Source organism: Tripterygium wilfordii, chromosome 17 (genome assembly GCF_013401445.1).
Source record: "Tripterygium wilfordii isolate XIE 37 chromosome 17, ASM1340144v1, whole genome shotgun sequence".
In the NCBI taxonomy this organism is placed as follows: Eukaryota; Viridiplantae; Streptophyta; class Magnoliopsida; order Celastrales; family Celastraceae; genus Tripterygium; species Tripterygium wilfordii.
This window is the reverse complement of record NC_052248.1, coordinates 1,412,671-1,428,271: the sequence shown is the minus strand read 5'-3', so window position 1 is coordinate 1,428,271 and position 15,601 is coordinate 1,412,671. Positions and strand designations below refer to the sequence as shown.

Here is a 15,601-nt window from a genome sequence, read left to right as displayed (position 1 = left end):
GGTCAAAACCTAACGCGTAACCACAAGATTATTATACTCAATGGAAATCGAGCTCTGGAACTTTCTTGTCCACACAGTTTGACTCTAGAGGGATTCATTCCATGTAATATTAGCCTAAAAGAGTTCAATCCTACTCAATAGTAGTAGAATATAAAGTGGGGTCCAATAGGCTAGCTTAGCTAATAGCTATCATCGGAAAATACGACTACCAACAATGCTACGACTCCTCAACAACTTCTCAGTGACTCACTATATAATCACTCTCTTATCATCTAAATTCTAAACCCCTCTCCTCCCCCCTCCCTTCAACAAAAACAAAAGGTATGATTTTCTTCTTCCTCAAAATCTTCTGGTTTTTTATATGGAAAAAAAATTCTTTGTTCTTAGTAAATGGATCTGCCATCTTATGTGACATCTTGTTATTTGATCTCACCATATCAAATATTTTTGAACTTAATCTGAATCCTAGATTTGGCTGTTGTAAGACCAGTATAGGGTTCTTTCGAAATGAATCTGCTATGAAGTCCAAGAATCAATTCTAATCAACAAAAAGAGAAAGGAAAGGTACCATATATGAATGAATGGAAAGATTGATAATTCAGATTCTAGTTCCAGGGTTACTGTAATTGCAAGGAGGATTGATTATGTTGTTTGCGATTAGTTCTTGCGGTTTCCATCGCTGGATTTGTCTCGAAACTCTTGTTTTTGCTGTTTGTGTGTGGTGTAACTTGCAAGATTTGATAATTTACGTGCTGCTGTTCTGTTCTCCTCGCCCTTTTTACTCAATTTTATGTTGATGTGGTGCACTTTTGCGGAAAGAATACCCTTCAACTCACTAATAACGGGTCGTTGATGATGAACTTGACTGCGCTAATTCTTAGCGCAAGCGGTGGTTAGTCATTTCAAGTCCCATGATTGTTTCATTATCGTAATTTGCGAGATGAGTGCGAATCAGTTGTTCCACGTTACCAAAAAAAAGTTCATTGAGATGCTTCAACTTGATTTTTTGAGCTTTGCGTCTAATGAAAGAATCAAATACTATGATCTAGTGACGTTCGCTAATTTTTACGACTTGATATTTCTCTATACTAGAGAGATTGTCTCAGCCTTCTGCACTTAAAAAAAGAATTTTAGACGCTTATTACACATTCTTCAGTGCTCTTATTTACATAAGAATATCAGTGGTTTATGTAGGAGTGAGCGCGGCGCAATGAACAAGAAGAAGTGGTCCGATCTTCCCTCTGAACTATTACCATGCATTGCGGAGCGTTTAGGCCTAATTGAACTTCTTTGCTTCCGCGGTGTCTGCAAGGATTGGAATTCTGCCTCTGAAACAGCCTCAGCTGAGGTTGAATCCTTACCGGATCACGAACCTTGGTTTCTCCTCTACGGTGGTGGTGAGAATTCACAATGCCACTTGGTTACCGACTCAGGCAAAAAGTATGCATTAGATATCCCTGAAATGAGTGAAACAACAACTTGCATTGCTTCAAACAATGGATGGCTTCTTCTACTCCAAGAAGGCTCAACAATGTTGTTCTTCTGCCCGTTTTCACGGACAAAGATAGAACTTCCGCAGCTGCCACAATCTAATCTCTCATACCATGTTGCTGCCTTGTCGTCTCCCCCTACTTCAGAAGACTGCACCGTTGCTGTCATTGGCCATGATGATGAATTGAAACTCGAACTCTATCTGCTTCAACGCGGGGCGAATGCTTGGACCAGATACGTTCCTCATGCTTCTTACGACACAAGCAAAATCAAATGTGCTGCTTGTCATAAAGGAACTTTCTACTTCTTCAAGAATAAAGATAAGTTAATAACGTTTTCCCTTCATGGAACAGAATGGAATTCATATCAGATAGTAAGTCCGAGCTCCCCTGGCCCTGTGGAGAGAACTCTTCCATTCATTCAAGCTAAGCAAGAATTCAAGAGAAGGAACATGAACAAGTTGTTGGGTTTGGAGGAGGATGTTTCAGTTTCTATCTGTGGAACAATTTCTCGCCATGAAACTTATGATGAGGTTGTTTTTAATGAGATGATCGAGGTTGCTGCTGCTGATAGAGAAGAAGACAAGATTCGTAACCTCAAAGGGGTATGGATCCAACCTCGATTCTTCAAAATTTCTCCGGAATTGAGTTGGTGATTTTGATTATTTTTTTTTGGAAGATGAAATTGGAATTTTCTTTGTTCCTAGTACCATATTGATATTATCAGATGCTTTGAAGGTTTGCTGACATTATTATGATTACAACTATAAGACTTTTTTTTTTTTAATTTATGAATTGTTCCTGGATTTTTTTTAATCCTCTATTTGTTTCTGAAAAGTGGTACTTTATGTTGTTGAAATTCCAACCCAAATATACTGTAGATGTTGTCCACTTTGAGCGTGACGAGTATACATGGACTTTTTTTATGGGTCATCGTCAATAGTCCTTAAGCTCAGAAAACGCCTCTACAATGTGAGAGGAGTTAAACTTTGTTTATAAATCACTCGGTTGGGTTATCCCATACTGATGTGAGAGACACTTCCCTGCACTTATGGATTGTGGACTTAGTTATGCCTTGGCATTCGCTTGCATATACGAATTGGGTCATGCCAGATCCAACAAGTGGGCAAGTAGAGATTGTGAGAGACACTTCATTGCACTTATGGATTGTGGACTGAGTTATGCTAGATCGGTTTGAGATTTTTAGTCTTGGCATTCGTCTGTATATACGGATTGGGTCATGCTAGATCCAACAAGTGGACAGGCAGAGGTCCGTTCAACTAAACCGAGACTTTACTCCGATACCATATTGAAATTCTCCGCTTAAGCATATTGAAGATATTGTCCACTCTGAGTCAGAGATCAACCTGCACAGATTTGTTTTTCATGGGTCATCATCGGTATCGCCAATGATTCTTAGGGCCAAAAAATTATGTACAATGTGAAAGGAGTTGAGTTACGCCTTGGCATTCGCTTGCATATACGGATTGGGTCATGCCAAATCCAACAAGTGGACAAGTAGAGGTTGTGAGAGACACTTCATTGCACTTAGGGATTGTGGGCTGAGTTATGCCAGATCGGTTTGAGATTTTTAGTCTTGGCATTCGTCTGTATATACGGATTGGGTCATGCCAAATCCAACAAGTGGACAGGTAGAGGTCCGTCCAACTAAACCGAGACTTTACTCCAATACCATATTGAAATTCTCCGCTTAAGCATATTGAAGATATTGTCCACTCTGAGTCAGAGATCGACCTGCATAGATTTGTTTTTCATGGGTCATCATCGGTATCGCCAATGATTCTTACGCCCAAAAAATTGTGTACAATGTGAAAGGAGTTGAGTTACTAAGTTTTGTTTATAAATCATTTGACCGAATATACCAAACCCATATGATTACTAAAACTTCCCTTAAAGGTCACCGTGAATGCTTCTGTTTGGTTGTTTTTTTTAATTATCAAAATCAATAAATTAGAGAAAGAGCAATAGTACATATATAAATAAAAATAAATAATACTAAGTTGTGCTAAACAAAAATTGGAATTGAATTCAATAAAAAAAAGTAAAAAAGTAAAAAGTAAAAAGGTCAAAGATCTTATCGCCCACATAATTAATTTTGCTTTTGCACACTAATCAATACATTAGAGAAATATCACATAACTTTTTTAGCTATTTTGGACTTATTATACATCTAGATTTGACTCATTTGAGGGTGAAAAATGAAAAACCAAATCTCTTGTGATAATGCCAAATCTCTTGTGACTATTTTGGGATTACATATTGAAACAATTTAATTTAATGGGAAAATAAATAATCACAATAATAATAATAATAACAAAAGTTACAGAAATAGTAGTTTGTCAAATATCTCACGGAGGATACTCCCCCAACTTGGCTCAGTTTATTTTCTAAAAAAAAGATAAACTTTTCATCAATTGGGATCATAGTGATCTATGGACGAAAAACCTTCACATGCATTTTAAATATTGTTCATACACCTCAACAATCGGGAATCCATACACCTCAACCACTGGAATCCCAGTTGATGGGATGTGTGGCACTACTGTATTTTTTTTTAAAAAAAAAACTTTTTCAAGTATGATTTGTGTAATCATGCAGTACGGTCCAATCATAAGGAATCAAAGATGGTGCAACTTGCAAAGGGCACGTGACTTTATGTCAAAGGCACGTGCGGTCATGTCAGTCGTCATCTAGCTGGCTTTGCTTGTAGACTCTCTGTTACGCTAATCAATCAAATAATAAGCAGCTAGCGCTCTACCAATCTCTCGTCCTCTCTTTAAAAAATCCTCTTTATTCTATCTCTCACTACTATCTATCCTTCTACGTACAGGAGCAGAGCACCATGTTCAAGATCGGTTTAAGGTCTGTTTCTCTCTCAATCCATACATACATCTTTCTGTACGATTTGATTTAATCTGTTTTTCCTTCTCTGCTTCCATTTCAATCGCGATGAGTTTTAATCTTTGTTTGTGATTCTTTCATCTTTTCTTGCCATGCCATACGCCCAGTACGGTTACTATAACTCTATAGCTTGCTCTTGTTTAAAACAGTAAAAATGCCGCCATTGCAAGAGCTCGGCTCGCTGGGATCTGTAACAGGGGATTCTCCACCGAGACTGGAAGGTTTGCGTCATATTATTCAGTTTTTTTTTTCCTCATTTTTCTTTCTTTCTTGTAGTTAACTAGTTTTGTTTCCCACGTCGAATTGAGATAACCCAAACGAGATATTCAGTCTTTCACATAAACATGTTTTGTAGGTTTAAGAATCAGTTATGACGACTCAAGAAGAATAAATCTTACGAACCTTTTATCGAAAACACAGACAATATTGATTTGTATGATTTGAGTTGAATTTTCGAACAAAGCTTCAATAGATTTGGATTTTAATTGGGTTGCGTAGGATGATACAAAATGTGTTACATATATGATTTATTAAAGAAAAAAGGCCCATCACTTTCCATGTAATTGTTAAATAATCAGAATGTCGGTGTTCAGAATCGCCACACCCCATGTGCAAAAGCCTTTTTCAATTCATGGCCTCTTTATTTCGTTACTGTGTGATGAACACAATGCTCCAATACTAACCAATACCTGCCATTGATTTCTTGCTTTTGGATTTATCTACTTTTTTGTGTTCAAACGTCACTTTTGGGAATGTGGAGGTTACTACTAACCAATCTAATCAATATTTTGATTTTTTTTTTCTTTTGTCTAAGACAATCTAGAGATTACTTGTTGAAGAGTAGTTGGGATTCTCTGTGACCAAACAAGAGTAATTCTGGGATTTTTCTTGTCCATTTCACATGACCTTGGAGTGAATTAAAAAAAGAGAAGGTAGTCCTGAAAGCATTTTGTATGTCACTAGTGATCGAGAAACACATGTTTAGAATCACTTGGTGAAACCCTTGTTGATTATCTCTCTTGACTTAGGACATACGGTGTCTGAGGTTAGGAGTTCGAATCAATTAGTTAAGATATTTCTTTTGTGAAATTATGGTTCTGTGGATTTATCCCACTTCCAAGCCCCTACCTATATGGGCTTTAGTTCAGTCTTTTTCTATCGCCGATTTAGCGTGGGTTGTTCTAGCTGCCCGAGGTTTACGCCCACTTAGTTTAAAAGGCATGATGGGTGGTTCCTCGATTACTAAAAAGAACAAATGTTTAGATCATTTTTGGATTGCAAAACTGATGCTGAAAATATTTTCTTGTACTTGACGTAGCAAGTTAGAGGGCAAGGTGGCACTGATCACTGGAGCAGCTACTGGAATTGGCAAAGCAACGGCAGAAAAATTCATCCAAAATGGTGCTAAAGTTGTTATAGCTGATATTCAACCTCAACTCGGCCAAGAAACCGCGAAAGAACTTGGACCGAATGCTGCCTTCATCGCCTGCGATGTCACAAAAGAATCAGATTTATCCAATGCTGTTGATTTCACCATTTCCAGACACAACCAACTTGACATCATGTACAATAATGCAGGGATAGCCTGCAAAACTCCTCCAAGTATTGCAGACCTTGATCTTACGGTGTTCGATAGAGTCATGAACATCAATGTCCGAGGAGTCGTGGCTGGAATTAAACATGCTTCTCGTGTCATGATCCCGCGTAAATCTGGCTGCATTCTATGCACGGCCAGTGTCACAGGAATATTGGGAGGGCTATCTCAGCACACATATTCTATATCAAAGTGCACTGTCATTGGCATTGTTAAATCTGTTGCAGCTGAGCTATGCAGGCATGGGATCAGAGTCAATTGCATTTCACCTTTTGCGATTCCAACTGCTTTTGTGATGGAAGAATTGACTCAGATTTATCGAGGAGTTGACACTTCACGGCTTGTGGAACTTATACACAAGGCTGGAGCATTAGAGGGGGCAAAATGTGAGCCCTGTGACATAGCCAATGCTGCACTATATCTTGCATCTGACGATGCCAAGTATGTTAACGGGCATAATTTGGTCGTCGATGGAGGTTTTACGTCATCCAAGACTTTGGGGTTCCCTGCACCAGATCAGATGCAGTAAATTCTTTACTGCCAAACATGATTTGTGAGGTTTTAGCTTTTTTTTTTTCATGGAAGTTAAAAGGAAATTGCATTCTTTGTAAGTACAAGCCTTGGTTTCCTAAAGACAGTATTCTAGCATGTCATCTAGAAAGTGGGCTATTGCAGGCCCAAGAAGTTTTGAACCAGCTCTCATCTTTTAGCAACTTTACACAGCGAGACTAACAATTTATGGTTTCTGTTCAAAGAATGAGGACGACTTTGCAAGTATTTATATCAGAGTTGGGTAACAAACAGTCACATTATTAGAGCAGTCTATATGTGCAAATTGCAGATGTGCAAGAAGTAAGCTCTAAAAAAGAGGGTAATCATAGCTCTCAGTCACTGAAATGTGCAACCATTTTGCCTTAAGGAGAGAAAAATAACACTCTGCTGATCTATCAGTGCATGATAAAGAGAATGAAGGATCTTGTTGATCAACTCAGAGGCAAATTTACAGAATGTATCCAGATATGCGATCAGAATTGTTCTAAAACAAGCTTAGAGTGACATACTCAAAGTTCACGGAGAATAGCGATATGACATCGAACTTAAGGAAAGCTAACTAAATTGAACAGGACCAGCATAATAATTAGCCTGCTAAACAGTGCTTAGTTTGTATGAAATTTTACCTTCGAAGTGGTCAAACAACTATTCTTGCTCTATCCGTTGAGCAATTAAGTTTACTGCAGCATTTGCTGATGAGAATGCCCCGTGAAAGCTTTCTTTATAGGATATAGATTCCAAATCTCGAGCTATCTTCAACAAAATCTCACCCAAGTCAGTCTGTTTGTCTAGCAAAGATTCATAGTATGATTGAGCAGCAACCTTACTGATTTCCACATTAGTTTCCTCAGGGCAGTACTCATCATCCAACCACTTATGCAGAGTAACCCTGAGCCATTCTGATTCCTGAACAGAGGGACACTTTCAAGCTACATAACATAAAGGCAAACAACAACAAAGTCCTTAAAATTTTCTTTTCAAAAAAAGAAACAGCTAATTGTCCATGAAATTTAGTTATTTTAGGTTTAAATTGAATGTGAGCCATTTGAAGCTTAATGGCCTACTTTTTGATCAGTGAAGATACTTATCTCTGTGTTTCTTTAGATTAATGCTACTGATTTAGATAATTGAAATTTTCAGGAATGGTTATATTTGGGAACCCATATATTTGGTAGACGTTAGTTGCTCTAGGTAAAAGAACTTATTGAATGCAATCCAAATTTCTTAGTTCTTACATTAGTTAATGAAATTCTGACTCCTGTTAGGTCTAAAATAACTAGTATTCTACAGATACAACAGCAAGATCTTGGAAAAAATTCCTAGAGTTAATAATCTAGGCAACACATAGATCATTCCATTTCCTAATTTTGCAAGCAATTTCATGAACAATCAGAAAGAAACTTGTCCCACAACCCCATATACTACTTTCACAAGCCAAATGAATCCACGTACAATCAGCTTTTTCACAAACACTATTCATGAATTATCTCAACAAACCCCAAAACTCAAAGCATTCACTTAATTCAGCCCCAATTGTAGTATGACCACTGCCATTCTAGACCCTAGAAATTTCATGTTCATAGAATATTAAGCTGAGTCATTATGAAACTCTCAAAAATTTACTCTCTGTCAAAGAAATATTTTCCACAATTACAGTGCATGCTTCAACATAGTGCACTTGCAAGCACACACGCACCCACAAATTGCAACGGTTAGCAATCATCTGGCTAAAGAACTTCACAGTTAAACAATGATATCTTTTGTCTGAATCGACCTGTTATTAGATGGGCTGTGAGGTGTGAACCTATTTGGGAAAAAATGTTAAGATTTGGATAGTCAAAATTATACATGAATTTCATATAAAGGCAAAAACAGCTGTAATGTAAGTACTAAATCCACAATCAGATATCTGCCTTTCTAATGTTGAACAATTCTAGCAACTTGAAATCTATAGAAGGGTTGATAACCAAAGACATCCTAAAAATCAAACTCAGTAATTTTATAGCTTCCCTTGTCCTAATTAGTAAGAAACTTCTGAATCTACTCAAATTCAAATACAACTATTCCTAATTAGCAAACCCCAGATGATGATATATACAATTCAAATCACTGAATCAGTAATCACCTTCCATATCTAGCGACTATGTTCTCACCAAAATCAGGTAATCCCACAAAATCTTGCACTTTAAACTCAGTTGTAAAGGGAATGTGATAGGGTTTACACGAGTTCAAGAAGATGTACCTCCAATGCCTTCGAAGGGAGCAACCAGTGGTCTGGGACCCTAAGGTCCTCAACCACAAGGCCCTCTTCATCTTCTTCGCTGATTTGTATGCGTGAAGTAGACTGAGACCTGAGAGAACGGATCGGTTTGGACGAGATCGGAAATTTAAGGGAGGGTTTGGCAATTGCGAATTTTAAGCAAGGAATGCGATTGCAATTTGCGATCGTTAGGTTCGCGCTCGAGAAAATTATGGAAGCCATTACTTCCACTACTTTTCCTTGCTCTGATTCGATCTCAAGAGATACGAAGGAAGGAAGGAAATGGATTGATGATTTAATGGCGGGAAAACAGTGGGCTTATTTCCAGCGATGTCGGATAAGGGATCGTCTGGCAGGATAATCCTACATACGTTGCCGTTTTGACTGCTTATATAATGTTTTCTTTCTTTTTTTCTTTTCCCAGAAATGCCTCCCCTTCCCGCAGGCGCAGGGTGTTCGCATAGAATCTCATCATCAACGATTTCTGAATTAAGAAATTTTATCTACAAAATGCCCAAAACAAGATTCTCTTCAGCGCTTCGACTTCGATGCAAGTCTGAAGTTTCCAATTCAGACCCAGAACCAGGTAAGAGAGAAAGTATACACAGAGTAGCGTTCTTATAATTTTTTTTTTCTTCATTTTTTTCCATTGATTTTTAGGCACTGATTCACTGAGTGGCGCTTCTACGCCCGAGATTCGTGTTTTCATGAGGAAGAAAAGAATAAAGAAAGAGTTCGAAGTTGGAAATGAACAGCCAAAAGTAACTATACATCTCTCTCTATACATGTTCTTTAAGAAGTTAAAATCTGTGCATTTTTTTGGGCTGATTGACTTCTTATTCCATGTTACAATTTCTGGGACCTTTTGATAGCTGAGTCTGTAATTGGGTATTATCTTTCAATAACTTTGGCAGAGAGTGTTTTTCGTTATATCTTATAACATGTTTTGGAACAAGTACATTAGATGACATACAATACTTGGAGTTTGTTAGGCGTAATCTGAGAAGAAATATCAAGCTCTACAAGTGCATATTGATTTGAGTGAAACATTGTAGTCTTAGATAATGTTTTCTATGCAGCATTGTGGTCTACCAGACATTGAAGAATTTGCATATAGAAAAGCAAATGGATCTGTCAAGTCCAGTGAGTGCCTTCTCTCGACATGCTGTGTTGACTTGTAATATTAATGGGATGTTCATTCATGCATGCACTGCTGCCTGTTTGTATAATTTCTCTTGCTCATATGACGGTAGATAAAAGTCTAGACTAACTGGCTTTATGTTTGACAAGCTTTGGAGAAAGATTGGATGCTGTGAGCATGTATTTGGCATGAAACACTAGGGAGTTAGGACAACAGTGAAGAAGATGAACTGAATCAGAATGAAGAATAGTATTGCTGTTACCGTGACGATATGCAATGACTTTAGTTGTTCAATGCTGTTCAGAAAGTTGTATTATAGTTTTATCTTTCTTTTTCTATTTAAAGTTTAAAGCTTGGTATATACTCCATCCGTTAAAAGGTCCATTGTGTTTTGTAAAATGTAATACTATTTGTGATTCCAACTATCTCGAGTAGCAAGTGCTCCTTAGCTTTGCAACATGGAAATGCTGAGTTCTTTTTGTAACTTACTATTTTTTATTTCTAAAACATAGGTTTCTTGTCTTAAGTTTGATGAAAAATATTTTTCTTTTCTATCCGATAGTTTACAAAGTCCGGAAATGACAAATATTCAACGTTTCCTTTTCTTTGTGGACTTTTGATCATGATTTGAGAGACGCAATGGGGAAACAAGTGTCGAAAGAGAAATATCTACCTTTCCACTTGGAGTGAACATGAATTGTATAGTTTGGCTTACTTGATGGGATGATTATGCTTACAACACATGGTTGGAGTGGTTTTTCTGTTATTATTATGGATGTCCATTTTGAGAAATAATCTAATCGTAGAATAAATATGATATGAAATAATGAACTTTTCTCTCTCTCTTGCATTTACTCTTTGATTCTCATTCTTTTTCACATGCGCTCTCCTGCTAGAGGCACGGTGGCTTTGTAGATATTCCATGAGCTCATGGAAAGTGTTTGAATTCTATTAGTTTTGATGTAAACTAGCAACTTGTAAGTTGCAATTGTACAACAGTTTAGTGCACTTTTGCTTCCTGGCCTAGGAATTTTCTCATAGAAATGCTTCTGCAGAACCCTCCATGAAGGTGCTTCCAGAGGGAGCTATAGTAGCTTCTGCTATGAAGAAAGCAGGTAAATGCAGAAATAGTTTGTGGTTGTCAACTTTCTTCTTTTAGCTAATGAAGGAGAAGGTAGTTTCATACACAAATTTCTGTTTGTTTATGGTGGTTAGTTTATACAAAGCAATTATCTGTGACTCCCGCTCTTGGTGGAAATTGTGTTCCTAATTGGAATAATGAACTATAAACTACGTGATATAATTTTTCTGATGAGTTCTTTTGTACAAGATAGCTCAAAAAGGGCAGGGGAAGCCATATTGGATATTTTTATTTGCATCCCTTTTCATGCAATACAGCTTAATATGGCAACCGGTCCATGCAGTTAAAGGCAGTTGCCAGTTGTTGCACCTTGTCACACATAATTACCGAAACATGAACTTGATGTTCTCGTACTGATTGCTGTTTTTTACTCATACTTCAGTTAATCGTAGAATGTTATATTTGCAGAGACAAGAAATATAATATTTTGATCTCTTTCATAGTTGAACAGATCCTGTTCACAAGTATCTTGCCATGGAGGCGAAATTGGGAATGGGAATGCTGAAAGCAGCCTAATCCCTCTATTTCTAGGATTTGACCGTGTGAGTTGTGACCCCTATTTTGTGGTGAAGCAACTTTACCACTAGGCCACAGGTTCTTCCTTTCCATATTACAGTATCCATTTATGCTCTGCTTTTCAGGATTCTGCTGGTAGATATGGGTTTGCAGTAACGTAATTCGTTGGCTGAAATGTCAGTTGGCTTCTGTTGAGTTGATCTCTGATAAAATGGCAATATCAAGTCCCCATTTATGATGCATATTGGTATTTGAATCGATGGCCTTTTAAACCTAAAGAATACTAAATGATGCTTCTTTCGACATACAGGGGAACCACCTGCAAACTGGGAAAGAGTACTTGAAGGCATTTGCAAAATGAGATCCTCTGAAGATGCACCAGTGGACTCTATGGGATGTGAGAAGGCTGGCAGTTCTCTTCCTCCCAAGGTATAATTCTTTATTCTTCTGAATCTGGTTATGTTTGGTTGAAGAAAGAACTTATTTACTTAAGGAATTTTAGAATGTCTTTATTAGCTGTGAAGGTAACAATGCTGGAGCAAAGTTTGCAATAGAGTATATAATTATATAATGTGCAATACTGTAGTTGTTTCATTTTTTTGGCTGTATTTAGTGGGGTTTCCTCTGTCATGATAGTTTGGATGCCTTTACTTAAATTTCTTGGTTTACAGCGTGTTCTATGTTCTTTTTTTTCCTGCTAGGATTACATCTTCTTTTTATGTTCATTTGTACTATTGCACGACGGAAGTTTGTTATATAGGGTAAATTCTCTTTTAGCTAACACTGTGATGAGACTGCCTGTCAAATAGCTATCAAGCTTGCAGTACAAATGTGTCATTTGAAGATATATTTGTACATCTGTTGAACTGTTCTTTCTGTTGGCTCCCAGGAACTTTGGTGTCAAAATAGGTCTCCTGTCTTGTGTCCCTAATCTATGGGAGGCCTATAACCATGCATGGCTATTTCTCCTCTGGCTTTCACTTAACAATTTTTCTTGGATCATGGTATAAATCTGTGCAAAAATACATTTTATATTTAGCATATAATAATGTTCTTTGTCTTGAGATTTGATAGATGGAGGCCAAGAAAGAATAATTGCTTCCTATGTTCTTCTTGAGCATCTCAATCCTTATGTATATATTTGTACTATGGATTTATGCATTGTGAAAAGATTTGTTAAAGTAGGAAGATTTACTGTGGTGTTAGTTTGGTTCAGCTTTTATTTACTCTGTTCTTTTCAAATTTAGGAAAGAAGATTTGCTGTGCTTGTTTCTTCACTTCTGTCGAGCCAAACCAAGGACAATGTAACTCATGGTTAGTTCTTGCTGCTACAAATTTCGTGCTGCTGACAAAGATAGCTAGTTCTTATTGGAGCATATGTGATAGATTCTTGGAAATCTCTTACTCTCCACAGATGAGGCGGTCAGTATTAAGCAGAAAATGAGGTGGTCAGTACTAAGCAGCAATAGCTAGTTCTTATTGGAGCATATGTTATAGATTCTTGGAAATCTCTTACTCTCCACTGATGAGGCGGTCAGTATTAAGCAGAAAATGAGGTGGTCAGTATTAAGCAGAAAAGAGTATCTAGTTTGAGAAATGAAAGTAAAAGAACTGTAGTTTTTTCTAGAGAGCACTGATGACTAATGAACAAGGTGTCAAGGACCATATCTGAGCTAAAACACAATAAACTCTGCTGTTTGATGGACTGTATATGAGCTAAAACACAATAAACTTTACTGTTTGATTAGGAAAACTAGGACATGGAAACAAGTTAGCTGGATGAAAGAGTTCAGGGTTTCAAAGTAAGTGTAAACTTGGGCCATAGACTTGCCAATCACACTGTTCACAAAAGTTACTTTTGATGTACAGGAGCAATCCAGCGCCTCCTGCAGAATGGCCTGCTTAAACCTGATGCCATTATCAAAGCTGATGAAGCAACCATCAAAGGATTGATTTATCCGGTAAGTCTTTCTCAGGGTTTATGAAGTAAATGCTTTGTATTCTTAAAATGGATTTGAGGAATTTCTGACTCAAGGACAAACCTGATGGATTAACATTCTTACAGAGGCATTTGAGTTCCTGAATGATGCTTATTGTATTCTTTTGTAGTTATGTCAGTTTAGTGAGTAGATCATGAAACTCATAGTGGTTTTGCCTTTGATTTAGGTTGGATTTTATACAAGTTACAAGAAAGGCTGGCAATTTGAAGAAAATTGCTGAGATTTGCCTCACGAAGTATGATGGAGATATACCTAACTCATTGGAGGATTTACTGTTACTTCCGGGTATAGGTCCTAAGATGGCTCATTTGGTAGGGTTTCAACTTTCATGCTTAACCTTTGTGATTTTGTTTTTTCGGAGCTTCTCAAATTCTTCAATTATGGGGATTTAGGTTATGAATACGGGATGGAACAATGTTCAAGGGATATGTGTAGATACTCATGTGCATCGCATATGTAATCGGCTGGGATGGGTTTCACGACGTGGCACAAAACAGGTATCGCCCATGGTGCATTGATGACCACTTATGGACTTGAATGTGTTCTTAAATCTTTGACTCCTGTGACTTGCTGGCTAGTTTGGAAGGAAAGGAACAACAGAATCTTTCAAACAAGGAGAATAGTATTGATTAATTTTGGTTACATGGCACTTGTCAAAATTTCATCAACAGTATCAGATTAATTGTCCTTTGTCGTGTCACTGATTCACCTTGGTGCACTTACAATAAAATTTCTTTGCATTCGGAAAAGGGAGCCAATGCTTTCTTTTTGACACAATTGTTGTATGATGATCCTCCTTTTTCTCACTCCCCATTAATGACATTGCATTTGTTTCCAATCCTTTTGCTCTTACTAGAAAACTTTGACCCCTGAGGAAACTAGAGAGGCATTGCAACTGTGGCTTCCGAAGGACGAATGGGCTCCAATTAACCCTCTTTTGGTATGGTTCCTGTTCTGTCTTTCCACTATTGCTAAATTTTTTAAACTATTGCTGATTAGTGTCTCATAGCCCTTTTATACTGACGAACCACCCAATCGCCTTGGTTTGTAAATGACAAACAGAAGTGGCAAGAACTTCATTGTCAAGATTACCTAATGATTGCACTTTTGCACTTGTGGACTGGACTTTATAACCCTTTTTTGCTACTTTTCTGTTTGGATTATTCTCTTTGTTCTGAGCAAGAAGAATATTGCAGGGTCTTTAGTCATTTATGTTGGTGTTAAAAGCTTGGAAAATAATTTGCCTTGATTTCTTGAACTGCTGCACTACTTGATATTCTCTTGAATTTTGATGCTTCAATTTTGTGCTTATTACTGTTATTGTCTGGGACTTGGATTTAAACAGGTTGGATTTGGACAGACAATTTGTACTCCGCTTAGACCTCGCTGTGGAATGTGTGGTGTGAATGAGTTCTGTCCATCTGCATTCAAGGATACCTCGAGCCCATCGGCCAAGCTCAAGAAGTCTGGTGTGAGCGAGAAGCTTTGACTTGGTTTTAGCCCTTGGAAAGGGAATTGCTCTCACATTTTGTCCTCCAGGTTTGCTTTCTGCTTGAATTGTAGCCTCCTGGGGCTGACTTATCTTTGGTTTCAATATCCATATACTGCTCTCTTCTCATATCAGTTGTTGTGCAGTTTGAAAGAACAATGGCATTTACAAATGTATACCGGAACAGAAGCAACACCGAATTAGGATGGATTGATTTTGGGAAAAGAAATACTTGTTCTTACTATTGTTTCCATTAGCATTTGAATGTAGAGATATAACGGCAAATGCGACAACCTGAAGAATTGCACTTCAATAGTTCTGGTTGGTAACACTGATTATATGCCTGAAATTTGAGTACTATGTATTTACTTTTCTTGGTTTGTAGCCAAAGATGTTTGAACAATCATGCGGAGAATGCAAAAACTATCAATCGACAAGTTGTGCTCACGGGAGCACAATCTATTCGGCCAGAGTTTAGACCCAACTTGGTTGTCAA

The 15,601-nt window shown here is 37.5% G+C and overlaps 3 protein-coding genes and 1 pseudogene across 4 annotated transcripts; 3 read left to right on the top strand and 1 right to left on the bottom strand.

Annotated features, from left to right (window-relative positions):
• Nucleotides 1-223: 223 nt before the first annotated feature.
• On the top strand, nucleotides 224-2,269 carry LOC119983015 (F-box/kelch-repeat protein At1g57790-like). Of its 2 annotated transcripts, none has more exons than XM_038826656.1 (2): nucleotides 224-321; nucleotides 1,195-2,269. In XM_038826656.1, exon 2 carries the CDS (start codon nucleotides 1,211-1,213, stop codon nucleotides 2,144-2,146), a length of 936 nt encoding a protein of 311 aa, XP_038682584.1. In that variant the 5' UTR covers nucleotides 224-321; nucleotides 1,195-1,210; the 3' UTR covers nucleotides 2,147-2,269. The 2 variants fall into 2 exon arrangements, with proteins under 2 accessions (XP_038682584.1, XP_038682583.1); XM_038826655.1 differs by having other exon boundaries at nucleotides 271-321; nucleotides 1,183-2,269.
• Nucleotides 2,270-4,238: 1,969 nt separating this feature from the next.
• LOC119982987 (zerumbone synthase) lies at nucleotides 4,239-6,701 on the top strand. The gene is made up of 3 exons (XM_038826621.1): nucleotides 4,239-4,373; nucleotides 4,562-4,633; nucleotides 5,731-6,701. The coding sequence occupies exons 1-3, from the start codon at nucleotides 4,354-4,356 to the stop codon at nucleotides 6,533-6,535; spliced, it is 897 nt and encodes a 298-aa protein (XP_038682549.1). The 5' UTR covers nucleotides 4,239-4,353; the 3' UTR covers nucleotides 6,536-6,701.
• Nucleotides 6,573-9,071, bottom strand: LOC119982988. Its single transcript, XM_038826622.1, has 2 exons — nucleotides 8,801-9,071; nucleotides 6,573-7,464 (listed from the first exon to the last, which is right to left on the bottom strand). The coding sequence occupies exons 1-2, from the start codon at nucleotides 9,038-9,040 to the stop codon at nucleotides 7,204-7,206; spliced, it is 501 nt and encodes a 166-aa protein (XP_038682550.1). The 5' UTR covers nucleotides 9,041-9,071; the 3' UTR covers nucleotides 6,573-7,203.
• Nucleotides 9,072-9,105: 34 nt separating this feature from the next.
• Nucleotides 9,106-15,495, top strand: LOC119982984 (annotated as a pseudogene).
• The last annotated feature ends 106 nt before the right edge of the window (nucleotides 15,496-15,601 follow it).